The following is a 20091-nucleotide window of genomic DNA, read 5'->3' on the forward strand; positions in this document are numbered from 1 at the left end:
AGGTTTGTTACATATGTATACATGTGCCATGTTGGTGTGCTGCACCCGTTAACTCGTAATTCTTTATCCAATTTGCCAGTCTTTGTCTTTTAATTGGGGTTTTAGCCCATTTACATTTAAGGTTAATCTTGTTATGTGTGAATTTGATCCTGTCATTATGATGTTAGCTGGGTTTTTTTGCCCATTAATTGATGCAGTTTCTTCATAGCATCGATGGTCTTTACAATTTGGCATATTTTTGCAGTGGCTGGTACCAGTTGTTCCTTCCCATGTTTACTGCTTCCTTCAGGAGCTCTTGTAAGGCAAGCCTAGTGGTGACAAAATATCTCAGCATTTGCTTGTCTGTAAAGGATTTTATTTCTCCTTCACTTATAAAGCTTAGTTTGGCTGGATACAAAATTCTGGGTTGAAAATTCTTTTCTTTAAGAATGTTGAATATTGGCCTCCACTCTCTTCTGGCTTGTAGGGTTTCTGCTTGTAGGGTTCAGGTTGATGTGCTTCCCTTTGTGGGTAACCTGACCCTTCTTTCTGGTTGCCCTTAACATTTTTTCCTTCATTTCAACCTTGGTGAATCTGACAATTATGTGTCTTGGGGTTGCTTTTCTCGAGGAGTATCTTTGTGATGTTCTCTGTATTTCCTGAATTTGAATGTTGGCCTGCCTTGCTAGGTTGGGGAAGTTCTCATGGATAATATCCTGAAGAGTGTTTTCCAACTTGGTTCCATTCTCCCCATCACTTTCAGGTACACCAATCAAATGTAGATTTGGTCTTTTCACATAGTCCCATATTTCTTGGAGGCTTTGTTCGTTTCTTTTTTCTCTAAACTTTTTTTCTCACTTTATTTCATTCATTCGATCTTCAATCACCAATACCCTTTCTTCCACTTGATTGAATCAGCTACTGAAGCTTGTGCATGTGTTGCGTAGTTCTCGTGCCATGGTTTTCAGATCCATCAGGTCATTTAAGGTCTTCTCTACACTGTTTATTCTAATTAGTCATTTGTCTAATCTTTTTTCAAAGTTTTTAGCTTCCTTCCAATGGGTTTGAACATGCTTCTTTAGCTCAGTGAAGTTTGTTATTACTGACCTGCTGAAGCCTACTTTTGTCAACTTGTCAAAGTAATTCTCTGTCCAGCTTTGTTCCATTGCTGTTGAGGAGCTGTGATCCTTTGGAGGAGAAGAGGCACTCTGGATTTTAGAATTTTTAGCTTTTCGGCTCTGGTTTCTCCCCATCTTTGTGGTTTTATCTACTTTGTGTCTTCGATGTTGGTGACTTACAGATGGGGTTTTGGTGTAGATGTCCCTTTTGTTGATGTTGATGCTGTTCCTCTCTGTTTGTTAGTTTTGCTTCTAACGGTCAGCTCCCTCAGCTGCAGGTCTGTTGGAGTTTGCTGGAGGTCCACTCCAGACCCTGTTTGCCTGGGTATCACCAGCAGAGGCTGCAGAACAGCAAATATTACAGAGCAGCAAATAGTGCTGCCTGATCCTTCCTCTGGAAGCTTTGTCCCAGAGGGGCACCCACCTATGTGAGGTGTCTGTCAGCCCCTAGTGGGAGGTGTCTCCCAGTTAGGCTACACAGGGGTCAGGGACCCACTTGAGGAGGCAGTCTGTCCGTTCTTAGAGCTCAAATGCCATGCTGGGAACACCACTGCTCTCTTTAGGGCTATCAGACACGAACGTTTTAAGTCTTCAGAAGGCGTCTGCTGCCTTTTGTTCAGCTATGCCCTGCCCACAGAGGTGGAGTCTATAGGGGCAGTAGGCCTTGCTGAGCTGTGGTGGGCTCCGCCCAATTCGAGCTTCCCAGGCTGCTTTGTTTACCTACGGAAGCCTCAGCAATGGTGGATGCCCCTCCCCCATCCAGGCTGCTGCCTCTCAGTTGGATCTCAGGCTGCTGCGCTAGCAGTGAACAAGGCTCCATGGGCGTTGGACCCGCCAAGCCAGGCATATGTGCCACATTTTCTTAATCCCATCTATCATTCATGGACATTGGGGTTGGTTCCAAGTCTTTGCTATTGTGAATAGTGCCGCAATAAACATACATGTGCATGTGTCTTTATAGTAGCATGATTGATAATCCTTTGGGTATATATCCAGTAATGGGATTGCTGGGTCAAATGGTATTTCTAGTTCTAGATCCCTGAGGAATAGCCATACCATCTTCCGCAATGAATGAACTGATTTACACTCCTACCAACAGTGTAAAAGCATTCCTATTTCTCCACATCCTCTCCAACATCTGTTGTTTCCTGACTTTTTCTCTTTTTTTGAGACAGAATCTTGCTCTGTTGCCCAGGCTGGACTGCAGTGGTGCGGTCTTGGCTCACTGCAACCTCCCCCTCTGGGTTCAAGCAATTCCCCTGCCTCAGTCTCCTGAGTAGCTGGGATTACAGGTGCACACCACCACGCCCAGCTAATTTTTTTATATTTTTAGTAGAGATGGGGTTTCACCATGTTGACCACATTGGTCTTCAATTCCTGACCTCTGGCAATCCACCCCCTCGGCCTCCCAAAGTGCTGGGATTACAGGCGTAAGCCACCGCCCTCAGCCTTTTCCTGACATTTTAATGATCGCCATTCTAACTGGCGTGAGATGGTATCTCATTGTGGTTTTGATTTGCATTTTTCTGATGACCAGTGATGATGAGCATTTTTTCATGTGTCTGTTGGCTGCATAAATGTCTTCTTTTGAGAAGTGTCTGTTCATATCTTTTGCCCACTTTTTGATGGAGTAGTTTTTTTCTTGTAAATTTGTTTGAGTTCTTTGTAGATTCTGGAGATTAGCCCTTTGTCAGATGGGTAGATTTCAAACATTTTCTCCCATTCCGTAGGTTACCTGTTCACTCTGATGACAATTTCTTTTGTAATACTGGCAGATTCTTATTGCTTACTTGCTTTTAATGATACTCAGGATTGTAGGATACAGAGGACCTGATGTAGAGGAACTTGCCAAATACTGGAATGGAACACTTTCCACTCTCACCCTTGCAGAAACAAACCTCCAGGGTTGTGAACAAATGTGTTGTAATTCACAAGTCTGTCCATTTTGCCTCCTACTGATATAAAATAACTGAGCATGGCTGTGATTTTTGCTCAAAAGTTTTCTTGGAGAATAAGAGAAGGTAATAGCAAAGAGGCTACAGCCTGAAGCCACTGGTATGTCACACTTCTTCACATCTCACCTGCTGTGGGAGAAAGAAGAGGTGGTTTGATTGATTTTCAACAAAGCCTGCCAGGCTTCAAATGGCTTTTCTTAAGTGAAGACACAGATCACTCTGAGGTTGCTTCACTTCTTTTTGCCATTTATCCCAGAGCAGTAAACACCAATCCTGTGATTAAATCATTTTTTATGGGGTTTGGAGTTATTCATTCAAATCTCATTCACTCAAATTTGTTTCTGGCTAAGGAAAGCTGTTTCTTCTTTTGTCCATTTTTAGGTATTCCATGCAACAACAGAACTTTTAAGTGTGGCAATGATACTTGCTTTAGGAAACAAAATGCAAAATGTGATGGGACAGTGGATTGTCCAGATGGAAGTGATGAAGAAGGCTGCGGTGAGTAGAAATTCATTCCTTTGGATTCCTGTATTCCATCTTCAGTTTACCTGTTTTTTATATTTTCATTCCCTTCTTGGTGTATTTCACTTGATCGAGGTTGCCATAGCCAAAATAAGAATAGTAACTATTGGCAAACTGAGTCTGAAATTGTTTCTCAGAAATAAAAACTCTGGAATGGATTCTGTCATCTTGATAACAGCATTAATGAATTAAATTTTTATAATGAGAACTTTCACTTTCTAATAACTTTAATCAAAGGAGAAGATCTTAAATAAACAACTCTGTGAGAAAAGAAATAGAAACTGGAATGCAGTGGATGACTTGTTAATAATGCCTTATGTTATGAATAATATCAAGTGCTGTTTCTTTCTTTAGGTTTGACCCAATAACTAATCTCCCACATGCTCCTATTAGTCATGTGGCCACTAATTGGCCATGTGGCAACATGTAAATTATACATCTTTACCAATACCAGTTACACTGGCAAACAATTGCTCTGATAACTAGTTTTCCCAGTAGGTTTCCATTTGTTCAGGTCTTATAAATCTTTTCCCAAATACTTTCTGTCACATCAGCACAACTTCAAGGAAATTCTCAATTCATTTACATTCCTCTTTACCTGACAATCTAAGTCCATAGGCAGCTGTTTATGTCAGTTCAGCTGTTACAACAGGTCCCCCTCCTCCCCTCATCTGCGTTGTGGTGTAGAGACTGTGTCAGGGCATGCTTCAGGAAGGAGGGGGTGGTTTGTTCGTACTGGTTTTGGACAGACTCACATGTTCTCTGTCCTCTAGATAAGGAGATTTCAAATTGCTACCTAGTGAGTCAGTTCCCAGACAGCACTAAAACTGGCTTAATTTCTAGTTTTTCTTCCAAGTCTACCTTTAAATCACATGCCCTTTCTCTACTAAAGCCTGCAGCAGGAGTTCCTCCACCCTTCACCGCATCATCGGAGGCACAGACACCCTAGAGGGAGGTTGGCCGTGGCAGGTCAGCCTTCACTTTGTTGGATCTGCCTACTGTGGTGCCTCGGTCATCTCCAGGGAGTGGCTTCTTTCTGCAGCCCATTGTTTTCATGGAAACAGGTAGGATATCACAGTCTTTACTCTCAAGTAGCACTCTGTGTCCACAGACAACATATCTGCCCTCAAATTGTGGGAAGCAGATTCCCGTTGGGGACATTCAATCAATTCAACTGAGCTTTCGTTTTTTGGATCCCACTTGTGTGACAAACATTTTTTTAAGGTATTATTGGTATAAAAAAAGAACACAAAGAAAACATCAAGAACATATAGGCTTTTACTAAGGCTGAGAAAATAAGATAGGGCTTTTAACTCAGAGGGAGCAAACTTAAGAGAATGTGTGGAGAATGTGGAGAAAAATGGGCACTGGAGAGTGACTGGAGAATGGAGATCCCCATTTAATATATAGGAGGGGGATCCTGGAGAGGCCCATTAGGATTGGCTTTGGAAGGGCTCTGTCTTTACCAATTGGATTATTATGGGATAGATGCTCTTCCAGCTAAGGGTAAGAGGACATCTTAGAAAATAACCTCACTTAAAATTTAAACTTACTATTAGAATCTACTAAATCTTAGTTTAAAAAAATCATTCACTTCTCATTCTGTATTTTTTTTCTTTTTTTTTTTTAGTATTTCAATGAAATTACACAGTTTGGATATTTGTTTCTCCTGGAAATTATAGGATTTGTATTAATTATTAAGATAGCTTCACAACTGTTTGATTATTAGTCTCAATGCCGTGAAACTGCTCCAAATAATGTGCTAACCCTAATACTTCTTTAGGTGTCCATTGCCACTCATGAGACATCAGCTAAGCAGATTGTGACCAAAATTTTGGGGCTTCCTTACTTTTTTCACTCCCGCCTTTTACCCCACTGTTATGCTGATGGCGATGGAAGCTTCACATGGAGACTACAAGTCCTTCTGTGACTCGTGCAAGGTCACGGAGGTCAAGACTGGGATTCTTGAAGGACTGATAGGAATGGCAGTTGGTGACCCTATGAATGGGCATTGTTGAGCAGTAACAGTGGTGATCATTAAGACTTCCGGTAGTTTGCCAGAAGGAATTTCACTAAATTCCTGCTTATAACACTTTGATTTCTAATCTATCTTGGTATTCACATCATTTGAATTTGGTAGTAGGGTTCTCCATCAAATGCCATTGTCAGCATGAATAGGAAGAATGCGACAAATTAATTCTAGTTACCAACATTCTTGACCTGTGTGTGGTTCATGAAATACCAGTGGCAAGAAAATGTCCAGACATTTTCTTAGGATATTGTTGAGTGAATTTTCTATAACTCGCCACTCCAAATACAGCTTACTTCATTTCTGACTTTATGAGGGAGACAAAGGAGGCTCACAGTTATGCTTTCTGCCATAGTCTCTGGACAGAGCCAGTGGCTATAATAAGGCCCTGGAAGTCAGGCCCTTCTTTTTCAGCCCTCAACCCTTTAGAGTGCTTGTTTGCAAACTATATGTGGTTCTTTAAGCTGCTAACTTTATGTTTCACTGCTGTTCTATCAGGCTGTCAGATCCCACACCATGGACCGCACACCTTGGGATGTATGTTCAGGGGAATGCCAAGTTTGTCTCCCCGGTGAGAAGAATTGTGGTCCACGAGTACTATAACAGTCAGACTTTCGATTATGATATTGCTTTGCTACAGCTCAGTATTGCTTGGCCTGAGACCCTGAAACAGCTCATTCAGCCAATATGCATTCCTCCCGCTGGCCAGAGAGTTCGCAGTGGAGAGAAGTGCTGGGTAACTGGCTGGGGGCGAAGACACGAAGCAGGTATGAATGTGTATGAATGAATGGTCATGCCCTTCCACTGCAAAGGAAGATAAGGTGTCTATGTAGTGCTTTAGGGTTCATAGAGAGGGTTCGTGTATATCATCTCCTTTGAGCCTCCTGACAACTTTGGAAGGTTGGATTGGAGAAGGGTATTGTTATTCCTTTTCAATGATGCTATCCACCTGCTTTAAAAGAAGCAGGGCTCACCTCATAAAGAGGGAGAGGACTGTGTATGAGCAAGGCAGGATTTTTTAACTAGATAGTCATGGGCCCTTTTCAAACTTTGAAGGGTATGCTATGTTATTCACTAGAGAAGGAGCAATTCCTCCCTTTTCATGCAAAGAAATGATTCATTTATAAAGGAGAGAAGGACACACATGCACATCCCACTATGTCAACTCATAGGCAACAGTCTGGAAGACTATGTGGTATGTCCTGTGCCTGTGTAATTGGCTAAGGGATGAGAGTGAGGGCTGAACTTCAGACTGTCCTTAGTTTCCAGACCAAAAATTCAGGCCTGGAGGTTATACCAGCCTGGATTCGGTCCACCCAGAGGAGATACCTTTTTGCAGTTCCTCTGACAGGAGAGGACATCTTTTCAATATGCATAAAGATCAGGCTGTATAGTAGGGAAGTCCCTACGTCTACCCTGCCAAGGTTTCTCATGGTCCAGGATTCAAGATGGGACTCCGAAGATGTAGTGAGGGGAAGAATCCAATGCTTTGTGAATGTATCCCCAAACCCTACTGCTAATATTTTCCCTTGGTCTTTCAATCACCTCACATTCTTCTGTCGTCCTTTTCAAGGGTTTAGGACACATACAGCGTCTGTAATTCCTGAACCTTACCCTGCAGCCTCATTCTGACACTCTAAAGTGTGGGCTGTTTCTCAAAGGCAGCTTCTCACTGCTTTCATTTAGTTATTGAAGTAGTAATACCACCAGCTTGGGCCCACCAAGTCTCAGGGTCCCAGGAGGGAAGGCAGCTGACTGTGTGAACACTTGTAACTTTGATAGGTTACTGCGCTCAGTGCTTTTATTACATTATCATATATCACAGGAGGAAAGCATCTGCCCAACCAACTTATTATGAGATGTTTTCTTTATAAGCCTGAGTATGTGTGTGTGTGCTTATTTTTCTGAATCATCTTAGCCAGGTAGGTTCAAAAGGAAGTGAAAGGGCTATATGCAAACTATTAGGTTTTTATGGTTCGTCAGAGACTCCCATATATCAATTATGCTGCTCCATTTAAAGAGCTCTCTTGAATAGTAGATATTAGTAACAACTGTTGCTGACTCATCATTCTACTGAAAACAGGAGGGAAATGGTGAGGAATATGGCACAGTTGTTCAAGTAATTGAGTCAGACCTTGGGTCTGAATCTTGTGTTACTTGCTAGCTGTGTGTCACTGGGCAAGCCCTTTAATCTCCTAACCCTCCATTTCTTCATCAGCAAAATGAGGATAATGGTAGATCTACCTTAAAGAATTGCTGCTATGAGGGTAAAAGGAGATAATGTGTGTTAACTTTTCAGATGAAGCCCTGAATACATGTAGTCATTACCACTAACACCATTTCTACTTCCAATGTGTTTTGCAGATAATAAAGGCTCCCTTGTTCTGCAGCAAGCAGAGGTAGAGCTCATTGATCAAACCCTCTGTGTTTCCACCTACGGGATCATCACTTCTCGGATGCTCTGTGCAGGCGTAATGTCAGGCAAGAGAGATGCCTGCAAAGTAAGTCACTCACCCTTTCCCTTGCCTAACATGTTGTGCTTTCCATAAATGCTTTCTCACTTAATCTACATAACACTGGGAAATAACCAGGGCAGGTATTTCCCTTAATTCACCTGAGCTGCCCAGATATTATTTATCATCCAATTTCCTAAGATCATGGAGATATATTGAAATAATTGATTCTATAGAACTCAGTTTTCTATAATGTGCTCCATGTATTTTCCTTCAATATTTAGAGGATGAGGTCAGCATTCATCATTCTGCCATAATTTTCTTATAACCAATTTATTTCCTATTTCCTTAGCAGCGGTCATTTAATTTCTAAAATTTGCAGGATTTTATGTACTCATTCCTTTGATGCATATACTGGGGGGAAAAGGAGAGGAATGGAGAGGTGACAAAGAATACTCATTTGTAGTTCGCTGGGTAGGCCCCTGGCAGTGGTAAAGTTGGAGGTCACCTTTGGGGTGACATTTCTCGGAGCCTGAGATTCCAATCTATGCAGTTACCTACATGATCGCTAAAGAGTAAACAGATGATTTAGAGCAAGCTTGTCCAACCTATGGCCCACAGGCCATATGCAGCCCAGGACAGCTTTGAATGCAGCTCAACACAAATTCATAAACTTTCTGAAAACATTATAAGATTTTTTTTTGCAATTTTTTTTAGCTCATTAGTTATCATTAGTGTTCGTATATTTTATGTGTGGCCCAAGACAATTCTTCTTCTTCCAATGTGGCTCAGGGAAACCAAAAGACTGGACACTCCTGATTCAGAGGGTGACTAGGACAGTGGGAGCTGTTCTTTCATCTTTCCACAATCTTAGCGATGATGCCACAAAAACTCATCCTATAATAATGACTTCTGTCTTCTGAGCTCCTATTTTGTGGCAAGCACCATGCTAGGTTCTTTACATAAATTTATTCTAATCATTCTTTTTCCTCATTTTATAGAAGAGGAAACTGGGCACAGAGAGGGTAAGTAAATTGCCCAAGGTCATACAGCTAGTAAGTGTAAATGTCTGAGCTGGGATTTAAACCCTTGCCTCTCTAATGCTAAGGGTACTCTATTTTGGGTGCTTCCCATAGCTAGTCAGTTACACAGCCCTGTTCCACATAGCCATGAGTGTTTACTTAAACTTAGTAGAGTTGATGTGGTGACAATTAAAATAAAGACCCCAGTTTCCCTACTAGTTGGAATTTTGCTAATCAGGTATAAGATCATGATTTGGATACATGGGCAAATTTGTTGCCTCTGAGTAAGTTGCAAGATTATCTACCCTCTAAAATAGGAAAATAAAACCTAGATATTATAATTTAAAGGATTAATACTGTGGAAATGATGTTTATCCTTTGAATTGTTTAAGCCTTTGCTTAGAGGAATTGAGATATCAGAAAGAACTCTCAAGTGAGAGTGATTTGTTTTTGATAATTGTGGACCAGTAGTTGTTAGGGTTTTTTCACTGGACGTGGCTAACTAAACAGGGTCTCTTCTTCTCCAATGGGGCTATGAGCTAATCACTGAAGTTGCATGGCCCAGAGATAGAAGTCAACCTTCCAAGATAACCATGCCTCATAAGGTTGTTGTGAGGATTAAATGTCTTTAAACAATTCTTATCACATGGCTAGCACTAAATAAATGTTAGCCCTTACTACTACTACTACTACAACCACTACTACTACTATTACCAACACCACCACCACCACGATCACCACTAGTATTATTGAGGTTTATTATTTGTTTAGGGCTATGTGAGAGTTGTTCTCTCCAGTAAGAATCTTCTAACGTTATTCTTAGCCTAAAGAATCATGTTTTGTCTAATGAATGCAGCTGTTTGATTATAGGAAGAACAATTATAAAATGATAGAAGTTTCACATTACTTTTTGACACTTCCCAAATTGCACAGTGATTAGCCAAGCAAAAACATGTCATAAGAGGACTCTTGAACACAGTTCATTAGATACAATAAAGATGAAACTGATGATCAGGGGACCAATTTACTTTATACTTATTGTTTTTTTGTGTAGGGAGATTCGGGTGGACCTTTATCTTGTCGAAGAAAAAGTGATGGAAAATGGATTTTGACTGGCATTGTTAGCTGGGGACATGGATGTGGACGACCAAACTTTCCTGGTGTTTACACAAGAGTGTCAAACTTTGTTCCCTGGATTCATAAATATGTCCCTTCTCTTTTGTAATTGTACCAGTTGTATTTTTACTATGATTTATGTTAAAAAATAGTTTAAAATGATGCAATAATTGGCTGGGTGTGGTGGCTCATGCCTGTAATCCCAGCACTTTGGGAGACCAAGGCGGGCAGATCACGATGTCAGGAGATTGAGACCATCCTGGCTAACATGGTGAAACCCTGTCACTATTAAAAAAAAAAAAATTAGCCGGGCATGGTGGCAGGTGCCTGTAGTCCCAGCTACTCAGGAGGCTGAGGCAGGAGAATGCGTGAGCCCAGGAGGTGGAGCTTGCAGTGAGCCGAGATTGGTCACTGCACTCCAGCCTGGTTGACAGAGTGAGACTCCATCTCAATAAATAAATAAATAAATAAAATGATGCAATAATTATTAATAAAATCAGTCCCTTACATTTTTTTCCAACTGGAAATGTCAGATTGCGTACATTTAATAATAAAATTAGTCCCTTACTTTTTTTCAACTGAAAATGTCAAATTGCATACATTTAATACTGATTGAAAGACAGATTAATACGTGTTCCATAAAAAGTTTTCCGAAGGGAATAACTAAATTCATTCTTAAGTACAAAAGATTATTGATTCAGAGATGGAAGAAACCTAAAGTAATGTTATGAATCAAGCCTCTAAAATAAAATAAAAAAATAAGGGAGATGTTCAGGGATCCTTATTTTATGTCCCTATTCATGTTCAGATATTTATAAAAATTAGAGCAAATTTGACTTATTAAAATAAGAAATTCCAGTGAAAACTATACCTGACCATCAGCATTTTCAAGAAACTAAATGCACAAAATATCTTCTTTGCAAATGCAAATAAAGCAAAACTCGTTTATTGACAGAATAAGTACCAATATTGTTGCTTTATAAACCAATTTTATCTAACCATATCATAGTGGACCATCTTCGCCATGGCACATGGTAATGTTGTGTACAGAGAAACCAATCAACCAACCAACAAAACTGACAGCAACCATTACTAAATGACAGAATAAAGCATCATGGTAATTGAATTGAAAGCATGTATATGAGATTCAAAGAAATTGTTGTAATGCTGGTCAGCAAAAAAAAGGCAAAGAAATTTTTGAATGATTGTTGTGAAAGTGGAATTTTTCAGAAAATTATCATCTGACTTTTGGTTATTTCCTAAAACCCCAGTGGATGAGATTTTCTTTTACTTTCAGACTCTTATAATACCTTACATAGCTGTAAATCTATAGCACACTCTCAATGTATCTTAGTTCTTGATTTATTTTATCTTGATTTAGAGGGTTTCATACTTGATCTCCAAATACTCTTTTCATCAACAGAAGCCAGAATTGATAGTACCACCAAATGAGTGAAAACAACAGAAAAAAAGAGTGATATTATTTGTTTTCCTGTTATAAAGTCAAAGCAGTAATAACAATACTGTTATCAGGTAGGGTCTATTAATAGAATAATGCACAGAACCTTAGGAAATCTTAATGTAACAGCAAAAGGAGAGAGAGCAAAAGTTGTCATCCCCCAGGCCAGATAACTTTTTCAGTTCATAGAACATACTTCTATTTATTAAAAGACTGTTCCCTCAGATTAAGGATAAAGCATCTTAATAATACCTCTATGAATGGGCCTCAAAGGTTTCAGTAAACTGGTTATACGATAGTGCAATTCAGAGGGCCAAGTCTACCACTAATTCAAAAGGGAGGACTTGGCTACTGAATCTACTGGACAGAAGAGCGAATTAGGCTGATAGTTCTTATAATCTACATTTATTTTGTCTGGATGGCTGTGACCTATATACAAGGTAAGTTGTACTTTTTACTTTATGGTCATTTCTAGGGCATAGAATTGTTCTTCACAAAATACATGAAAACCTTTGCCTAAGTCTGTGATCTCAGTTATGGGATGGAGGAGGGCTGGCATGATCTATGAAATCTATCAGAGGGAGTTTTTGAAAGCACATGTATGCACTACCACTATAGGCCCTCAGTGGTATGAAAGTGAGTACACTATGTTCCTTAGCAGTGCTGGGGCAGGGAAAAGGTTGAAAATCAAACCTAACTTACTTGGATATTGCATGTTAAGATGCGTTTAGAACCTGAATAAAGTGTGAATATCTACTTCAATCTTGCAAAGGTGTGAAGTAAGGCAAGCCCCAAGAATGGTTTTGTTAGCAGAGCAAAATGGCCTTCATAAACCAAGACAGCAGCATTTCACGTGCCATGTTAGTGGGGAGAATTTGTAGGGACTCATGCCCTCTTTCACAGTGCCTTGAAAATAGCACAGTGAAGCACCACAAGCAACTATTTCTCAATTGTTTTCTACTTGATTAGCTTGAGTGACTGACCCGGTTGCTGATGTTTGGAGTAGTACTACTTGCCATCTGACAACACACAGGAACAAACTGTTGCGTATTCCAGAGTCACTGACCTATTTGAAGGGAATGAGATGCTTTGGTGTGTTGGTGATATCACTCTGATGATGTCACTTTGTTTTTTTGGTTTATATGATAACCATTTAGGAAATTATTTGCTTCTAAAAAGGATTTAAAAAGAAGAGCAAGTACTATTACAAAAAAGCAACATCAAAAATCTTATATTGGTAAGCAAATATGTTTTAATTTTTTAATGTTATTTAAATTGGACTCTTCAAACAACCTAAAGCAATTGAGTCAATAATAATTTTAAATTATATTGAAGAAAATTATTTTTGAAATAATAGTGCATTTAAAAAGCTACCCTTATGTAAATAAATTCTGAAGGAATTACAAACAAATCTAGGTAGAGTTTGGTTCCTCATTCACAAATGCTTGACTTTCATCAGAATCATTTAATCTAAACTTGGTTGTACCTCTAGGGAGAAACACCTCTTCCTAACTTATTCTGAATCCTTAGTGTGGAGTGAAACCGGCAGGATGAAGAAAGTCTTCAGGTAGGGTTGGGACTCTCATCTGCATTCTAGGTCAGCTGTCTGGAGATTAAGAAATTTGTAGTTAACCAGAACAGAACAGGTTGCAAATAAGCATTTAAGTAGTTCAGGTAATATGGGAGGTGTCAGCAAGTGTGAGTGATCAGGAATATAGGACAGGACAGGAAGAAAAATCAATATCAAAAGAAAACTTTGAATCAAGGGTTAGTGCTAGGTGCTAAGGGTCGGGGGAGGGTGGGTATTAGCTACAAAGACACAGTCAGGTAATGTAATGGAGCATGTACTGAGATCCTTTCATTCTTCAGGCACAGGAATAAATGCTTTACCTTAATCTTCCTGCCTCTGCTAGGTAGGAATTATTTTATAAGAAAACAAACAGACATTAAACAACTTGCCCAAGAACACACAGATAGTGAGAGTCTAAATTTGATCCTACGTCTGTCTGCCTTCAGAACTTATATTCCTTCCACTGTAACATAAGGACAAGGGTTAGGCATATGGAATTACAGAAATGCATTCAAATCTAACTACAGAATACATAAACCTTGCTTAACAGTACTCAAAATGCATTAGAAGATGTGGTTTAGGGTGTGTGTGAGACAGGAACCGTTGGTTTTTGATTCTCTGGGGGAGTGAAGGAGGCTTTAGGTATCTGTGCCTGGAGAAACCAGGCTTGGAGATGTCTACTATCCATCTGATGTGAGAAAAAAATCTCATATTTAGGCTGAACTTCTGCAATCAAATGAGGGAACTATGAGAAAAGTTTTCTGGACCCTGGGTAAGATAGGGGTGGAGGGAATCAGAAGTTTGGGAGGTCTCAGTGCTTCCAGTCAGGTCTGCATGTTTTTGTGACTACAGATCCTATCAAGACCTCCCTGCAAATTCCCACATCCTTCAATGGCTCTAGTTCTTAATCAGTCTCCAGTCCCTTTTAGGCCTAGGGGTGTTAACAGTGTTAACAGCTTCGCGCTATTGCTAGTCCCTGGGTACCTCACCATTCCTTGTTGATTCCCTTAACCCTTGCTCCTTAGTTAAAAAGCCTGTTCAAAAATCCCAGCTAAGAATGCAGCCTGATTCTTGCAGGATTTGCCTGTTGGAGTAGAAGTCAGTGCAGGTCAGCACATGAGTCACTGCAGACTCCCGTTAGCAGGTGGATGGATCCAAAGTTTAGGGGATCTGGTAGCAGGCACCAGACAACTGGAGACAGGATATCTAGGCTGTGTCTCAACATCAGGCACTGAATATGCCAGACTTTTGGACTCAAGTCAACATATTTGGAGTGGAGCTGATTTATATGCTTCTTGTTAATGATCTGGTCTTAATGTGTGTGTGTGTGTGTGTTGCGTGGAGGGTGAGAATAAGGGGCAAAACTATTCGGAACAGAAGCTTGAGAGGTGAGGCCCTTGGCCCAATCCACGCTGTGCTTAACAAACATAATTCCATGCTAACTAAACCGGAAGTTCTGAACTATAGATAGGGTGTCAAGGAGATTGTGTGTGCGCAGGCATTTTGTGTGTGTGCGTGTGTGTGTAAGGCCCCTCCCCTCAAAGATAAATAATAATGGTCAACATTTATGAGTGCTTGCTGTGTCAATCACTGTTCTGAGTGCCTTGCTTACAGCAACCCTTGTAATCCTGGTAAAAACTGTATTAGGAGGGTACAAATATTACACCACCTTTCCAGGCGAGGACGTTGGCACAGAGAGATGAAGCCCGAGGTCTCACAGTGAGGAACCCTCTGGGTGGAGAATAACCCAGGTACACTGGTTTTAGAGTCCACCGTCCCCAGCACCACACAATACTGTCTCTGTGCCTGACTCTGGACTTGACGAGGAAGTGTGTTGGTGTATATTATTCACCTTCATATGCTCAGAACCTAGCACCATGCTGGCACGACGCATGGTTATTTCTTGATTGAATGAATGCACTTTTGCTAGACCGCGAGCACTGTGGCAAACCCCAACAACCAACAGTTCGTGGGCTTAGATCGCAAACTTTCCTGCTTCGGACGGTGCTGCCGGGCCCATCCTTTCCTTACCACAGCCCGACACCCAGGCAGCCCCTAAACGCAGATGGTCTGCATCTGCAGGCGCGGGGAAAGGCATAGCAGGCAGCGCCCTGAACAAACCAGAAAAACAGCCCTCGGCTCTGGAGCCCACTGCGGGCACGGCCTTGGGTGCTCTACCCCGCTCCGGGGAGTGGCCGCCACTCACCGCTCGCCCCTCCCGTCGGCTCCGCTCTGCTCCCGCCGCCCAAAGTCCGCGGCGCCCCGCCCAGTGGGTGGAGTGTGAGGCGGCGAGGTCGCTCGACCCTGCTTGCGCTGTGGCCTCCAGCGGAGCGGCTCAGACCTTCTCCGCCCGCCCATGGACCTGGCCCAACCCTCACCACCCGTAGACGAGCTGGAGCTCTCGGTGCTCGTGCGGCAGCCAAACGAGCACACGCCTCTCAATGGTACCGTCAAGGTCTTCCCTTCTTTGGACGAGGAGGCCCCCCCGGCCGAGGTAAGGTCCCCTTGGCACTGGCCCTAATTGCCAGCGACGGGACAGTAGTAGGACCCGGGCCTGGCACCCGCGAGTTTCGGGTTTCCAGCCAGGCGGGGCGTCGCCGGCGCCGAGCGAGGGTGGGGCGCGCTCGAGTGCTCTGAATGGAGCCGAGTAACCGCGACACCCTTCGGCCGGAGCAGTCCCCTCCCTAGCCCCTGGGGTCCTTCAACCCCTCCGACCCCCGAAGCGCTTTAGGAATCCTAGTGGTGAGGTGTGGCCGCTCCTGTCTTCAGATACTCCGGAGATAGAGGTAGTTTTTTAAAGCTATGTAACTTTTAATTCAGTTTTTCTTTTTTTCAGTAGGGAGAATGAGAATGACAGATGGAGTATCCTCCTTCTCTCAGAATCTCTGACGCCTTCCCCTTACCTTCACTGCCTTGCCACGTCTCTCCCTCGCCTCCACCCACCTCGCCGCAGCTCCCTGCCCTCTTCCATGCCTACCATCCGCCAAGCACTTTCTGCCTTCTCCCAGCCTGGCCATTCGATTCTGCAGGAAGAGAGATAGGGGAGAGCACAGAGGAGAGAAAGCGGTCAGAAGGAGAAGGGGTAGGGCTGGCGTGGGGATGGTGCGGGCGGGTCGAGGGGCAGGTGGAGGTGAACTTGCCCTGCTCAATTGAAAGAAAATAAGTTCTAAGTTCTTGTCTCGAAGGATGAGACTTCGCCCACCTTTGCTTTTACCTCCTCTCAATCCCTGGCGATTTTTAGGCCAAGCTCTTTTCTGCTTCAACACTAGCAATGATGGAAACATTATTCGCTCTCATCAAAGACTTGTCAAGCATCAGAGCTTTGACTTCCCAGCCATCCACCTTCTGATTAGCTCTTAAGATTGGCTTGAGGTTTTCTGGGTACGTAGAACTCCCCATATTGAGCCCCGACCTCATCTTTCTAGGCCCCACTCCTCCACCCCCAACTTTTTGGCTCTCCAGCTGTTGATTTTAGGGATAAGCAGGAAATTCAAAAGTTGAAAGCATTGCTTTTGTTCTACATTGATTCCTGGAACTGTTGCAAAGTCTGCTTTTATAGGTACTCTGGAGAGTAATTTGGAAACTTATTTCTGAATAAAATGTGAATGCCACAGAAGAATGAAGGTTGAACAAAGAGAGTCTGGTCACCAGTGCAAGTGGCCACAACTGTGAACTTGCCGTATGGGTCCTCCAGGACGGTGTCTAGGAATGGGAGTTGGAAATACTTGCCTCAGATTAGACAGACTCGGACACCCTAAAGACTCCCTAGCTTGGGACTGAATTCAGAGATCTGGTGACAGTTTCACCACTAAACAATGTGTCCCGGGGCAAGGCTGTCCCGTAGTAGTAATGTGTGCCTACTCCGGCTTCTTTGAGGCCTGGTAATGCCTTGTTGAAAACAGGTGATGGGTAGAACATGCCAAATCCATGCAGGGTTATCAGTATTCTGTAATTGTTTAGCACCTACCCTGTAGCAAGGTTGTTTCATGTTCTCATGACGTCCTTGTTAGTAAGGTATACACAGATACCCTAGACTTCTTTGTAAGTTAACTTTGTAGGTCACCCGATAGGAGAGCTGTCCTCAGTAACAGGATGGAGTGAAGGCAAAGGGCTACAGGAGCACTTGGAATGTGTTCAAGGAATGCTTGGACTTTGTTAAAGGGAATTCTTTAACAAAGAAAGAAAAAGCAATATCTAATGTGATAATCATTGTTTTTTTCTATAAAATAAGGTGAGGTGTATTTCAGTTAGAAAAGTCAATACATATAGGCTCATTAAAAAGATTCAGACAAGATTCAGACACTTAAGAATTTTGTGTGTTGGTCTCTTTGAACTGTATATTAAGATTTCTAATTTTGAAATGTAGCTGAAGTTCATGTATTTTCATTAACCCTGTTTAGTAACTGTCTTGTGACAAATACTTTTGATGCATAAATGCATTTTATTATCACAACTAACTTAAGAGGAAGGCATCAGTATTCTGGTTTGTCAGATTAAAGATGCTGAGTGAAGAAATTGAAGGAGGCTCAGAGGAGTTACCAAAATGCTCAAGTTCCCTCAGTGGTGCCTCTGAGGCTTGAACGTATGTTTTTTAGATCTCAAAACTATGCTGTTTCTGTTGATTTATTCTATCTATCTGTCTATCTACATTTAATTTAAATATATGTCATATATAATTTATACTCATTTATTTATAGTTGCCTACATTATTAATTATTACTAATTTCTATAAGTTAGGTAATTTATAATTCGGTAATTTAAGTGAGCTAGGAGTTGAGTGTCACCTGTGGAATGACGGAGTTGCAGGTGGATGGATGGGTGAGGAATCGGGAACTGTTCTGGAATGATTGGGAAGAAGACACCTCTCTTCTTCCTTGGAAGAGCTGTGATGGGAGAGTGAACAAAAACAGTAGAAAGAACTTCTTTCCCTTTCTTGATGTGTGCTTGGCACTTGAGACAAAGGAATAGAAGCTACTGAACTCTACGTTGCCTGCTCTCACTGTAAACATGGCAGTATGGTTGGGTCAAAAGTGAAAAAGAAATTATGGGTAATAGAGTGAGGCTGGTTTTCTTTCATGGCTCATTACAGGGGCTCTGGCTCAGTTTTCAAATAGAAATCCCAGAGGCATTTTAAGAGATGGCAACATCATTTGAAGAATAACAAACCAGTAAATTGATAGTTTTGAAGCAGGTAAGATTTATTTCAGGCCGGATGCATTGGCTCATGCCTGTAATCCCAGCACTTTGGGAGGCCAAGGTGGGCGGATCATCTGAAGTTGGGAGTTCGAGACCAGCCTGACCAATATGGAGAAACTCTGTCTCTGCTAAAAAATATACAAAATTAGCCAGGCGTGGTGGCGCATGCCTGTAATCCTAGCTACTCAGGAAGGCTGAGGCAGGAGACTCGCTTGAACCTAGGAGGCGGAGGTTGCAGTGAGCCGAGATCACGCCACTGCACTCCAGCCTGGGCAACAAGAGCGAAACACCGTCAAACAAACAAACAAACAAACAAACAAAAAAACGATTTATTTCAATGGGCTAGCTAAAAATTAGCTCCATTGCCATGTGTTGTTCAGTTTAGGACAAGAATCAACTGGCTCTTTTGTGCTTGGATCAAACAAGTGGATTAAATCCCACAATGAATATTATAAAGAGTTTCTTACCTGTAAGAAAATTTTCCCTGATCTATATAATATCTGCTTCTGATTGAGTCAAAAAGAAGAAAAGCTTTTTGGATCTAAGAGATAGGTATCCTGCCACTGTTGCAGGATCCTGTGTCATGTATTTAGACCTTTATCTAAAGACGGATGTGAATATATCTGAAAGCCCCGAAAATTCTTGAGCCATAGAATACGATCACAGAATATAAGATGCAGTTTGCAAATGTAAATTATTAAGCCATGTAAAACAATAATAGAATGTAAGATGCAGCTGCCAATATCTCCGGAAGGCACCTTAGAGAAGAATCTACCTGTGGCCTCTCCTCATGACCTAGAATTTGGGCAAGAGAGATGAAGCCAGTGAAGAAGGCAGAGTGTCTTCATGATCCAGTTTAGAGGCAAGACTCAGATGGCACAAATAGCACAAACCTATTGCATCAGAGGCTGTTCACCCTCAGGGCACATTGGAATCTCCTGGGGGTACCTCTAAAAGATACTAATTCCTCAGCTGATTCTAATGTACAGACTGCTGAGAAGCACTGTACAAGCTATTGTTTGGCTGGGAGTGTCTGATAGTTCCGTGTGCTTTTTTTTTTTTTTTTCATTTGAGTCAGAGTCTCACTCCTGCCGCCCAGGCTAGAGTGCAGTGGCACACTCATAGCTCACGGCAGCCTTGACCTCTTGGGCTCAAGCGATCCTCCCACCTCAGACTCCTCAGTATCTGGGACCGCAAGTGTAAACCATCATGCCTATTTTTTTATTTTTATTTTTTGTCATGACAGACCATTTTATAATGACATAAAGTCTGTGAATATTAATCATGTAAGGGATAGCATTCAGCGGTCTTGCTCTTAGAACTGAGGACAGGTCAGTGAGGGCACTGGGCTGCAGGAAGAGGCATTTCCTACAGATGACGGCTGTATAATTTTGAGCTGATTTCCTCCAGGAAGTCATAGAGTAATTAGTGGTTTTTTTCAACCCACCAGAGTCCTAATTTATGATCTCTAAGGGACAGCATAAGTAAAGGCATGAGAGGCCAAGGAGATGCATTGACATCTCTTTGAAACTAGGTATTTCATTTTGTGCTAATCTTTATGGGTTCCAGCTGCCTTTTGTGTGAGGGCTGAAAATAGCACCAGGCCTTCGGCCTCAGGAGCTCTGTAAATGGGGAGATGTTTCTGTCCCCTGAGAAATTAAAGATTCCTTGT

The 20091-nt window shown here is 41.9% G+C and overlaps 2 protein-coding genes across 5 annotated transcripts in view; both read left to right on the forward strand.

Annotated features, from left to right (window-relative positions):
• TMPRSS7 (transmembrane serine protease 7) overlaps nt 1-10482 on the forward strand; it is a 40257-nt gene extending 29775 nt beyond the window's left edge. For 2 of the 4 annotated variants that reach the window (XM_023210815.2, XM_023210807.2), the window contains 5 exons: nt 3434-3550; nt 4467-4638; nt 6102-6370; nt 7968-8104; nt 10133-10482. In XM_023210815.2, the coding sequence (XP_023066583.2) occupies nt 3434-3550; nt 4467-4638; nt 6102-6370; nt 7968-8104; nt 10133-10303 (866 nt within the window). In that variant the 3' untranslated portion in view covers nt 10304-10482. The remainder of the gene's footprint in view (nt 1-3433; nt 3551-4466; nt 4639-6101; nt 6371-7967; nt 8105-10132) is intronic. The other 2 variants (XM_031935030.1, XM_031935031.1) reach the window with 2 other exon arrangements.
• Nucleotides 10483-15492: 5010 nt separating this feature from the next.
• Nucleotides 15493-20091, forward strand: part of C2H3orf52 (chromosome 2 C3orf52 homolog) — a 33271-nt gene continuing 28672 nt past the window's right edge. The window contains exon 1 of the mRNA XM_023212994.2: nt 15493-15717. Coding sequence (XP_023068762.1) covers nt 15580-15717 — 138 coding nt within the window. The 5' untranslated portion in view covers nt 15493-15579. The remainder of the gene's footprint in view (nt 15718-20091) is intronic.

Source organism: Piliocolobus tephrosceles, chromosome 2, assembly GCF_002776525.5.
Source record: "Piliocolobus tephrosceles isolate RC106 chromosome 2, ASM277652v3, whole genome shotgun sequence".
Lineage (NCBI taxonomy): Eukaryota > Metazoa > Chordata > Mammalia > Primates > Cercopithecidae > Piliocolobus > Piliocolobus tephrosceles.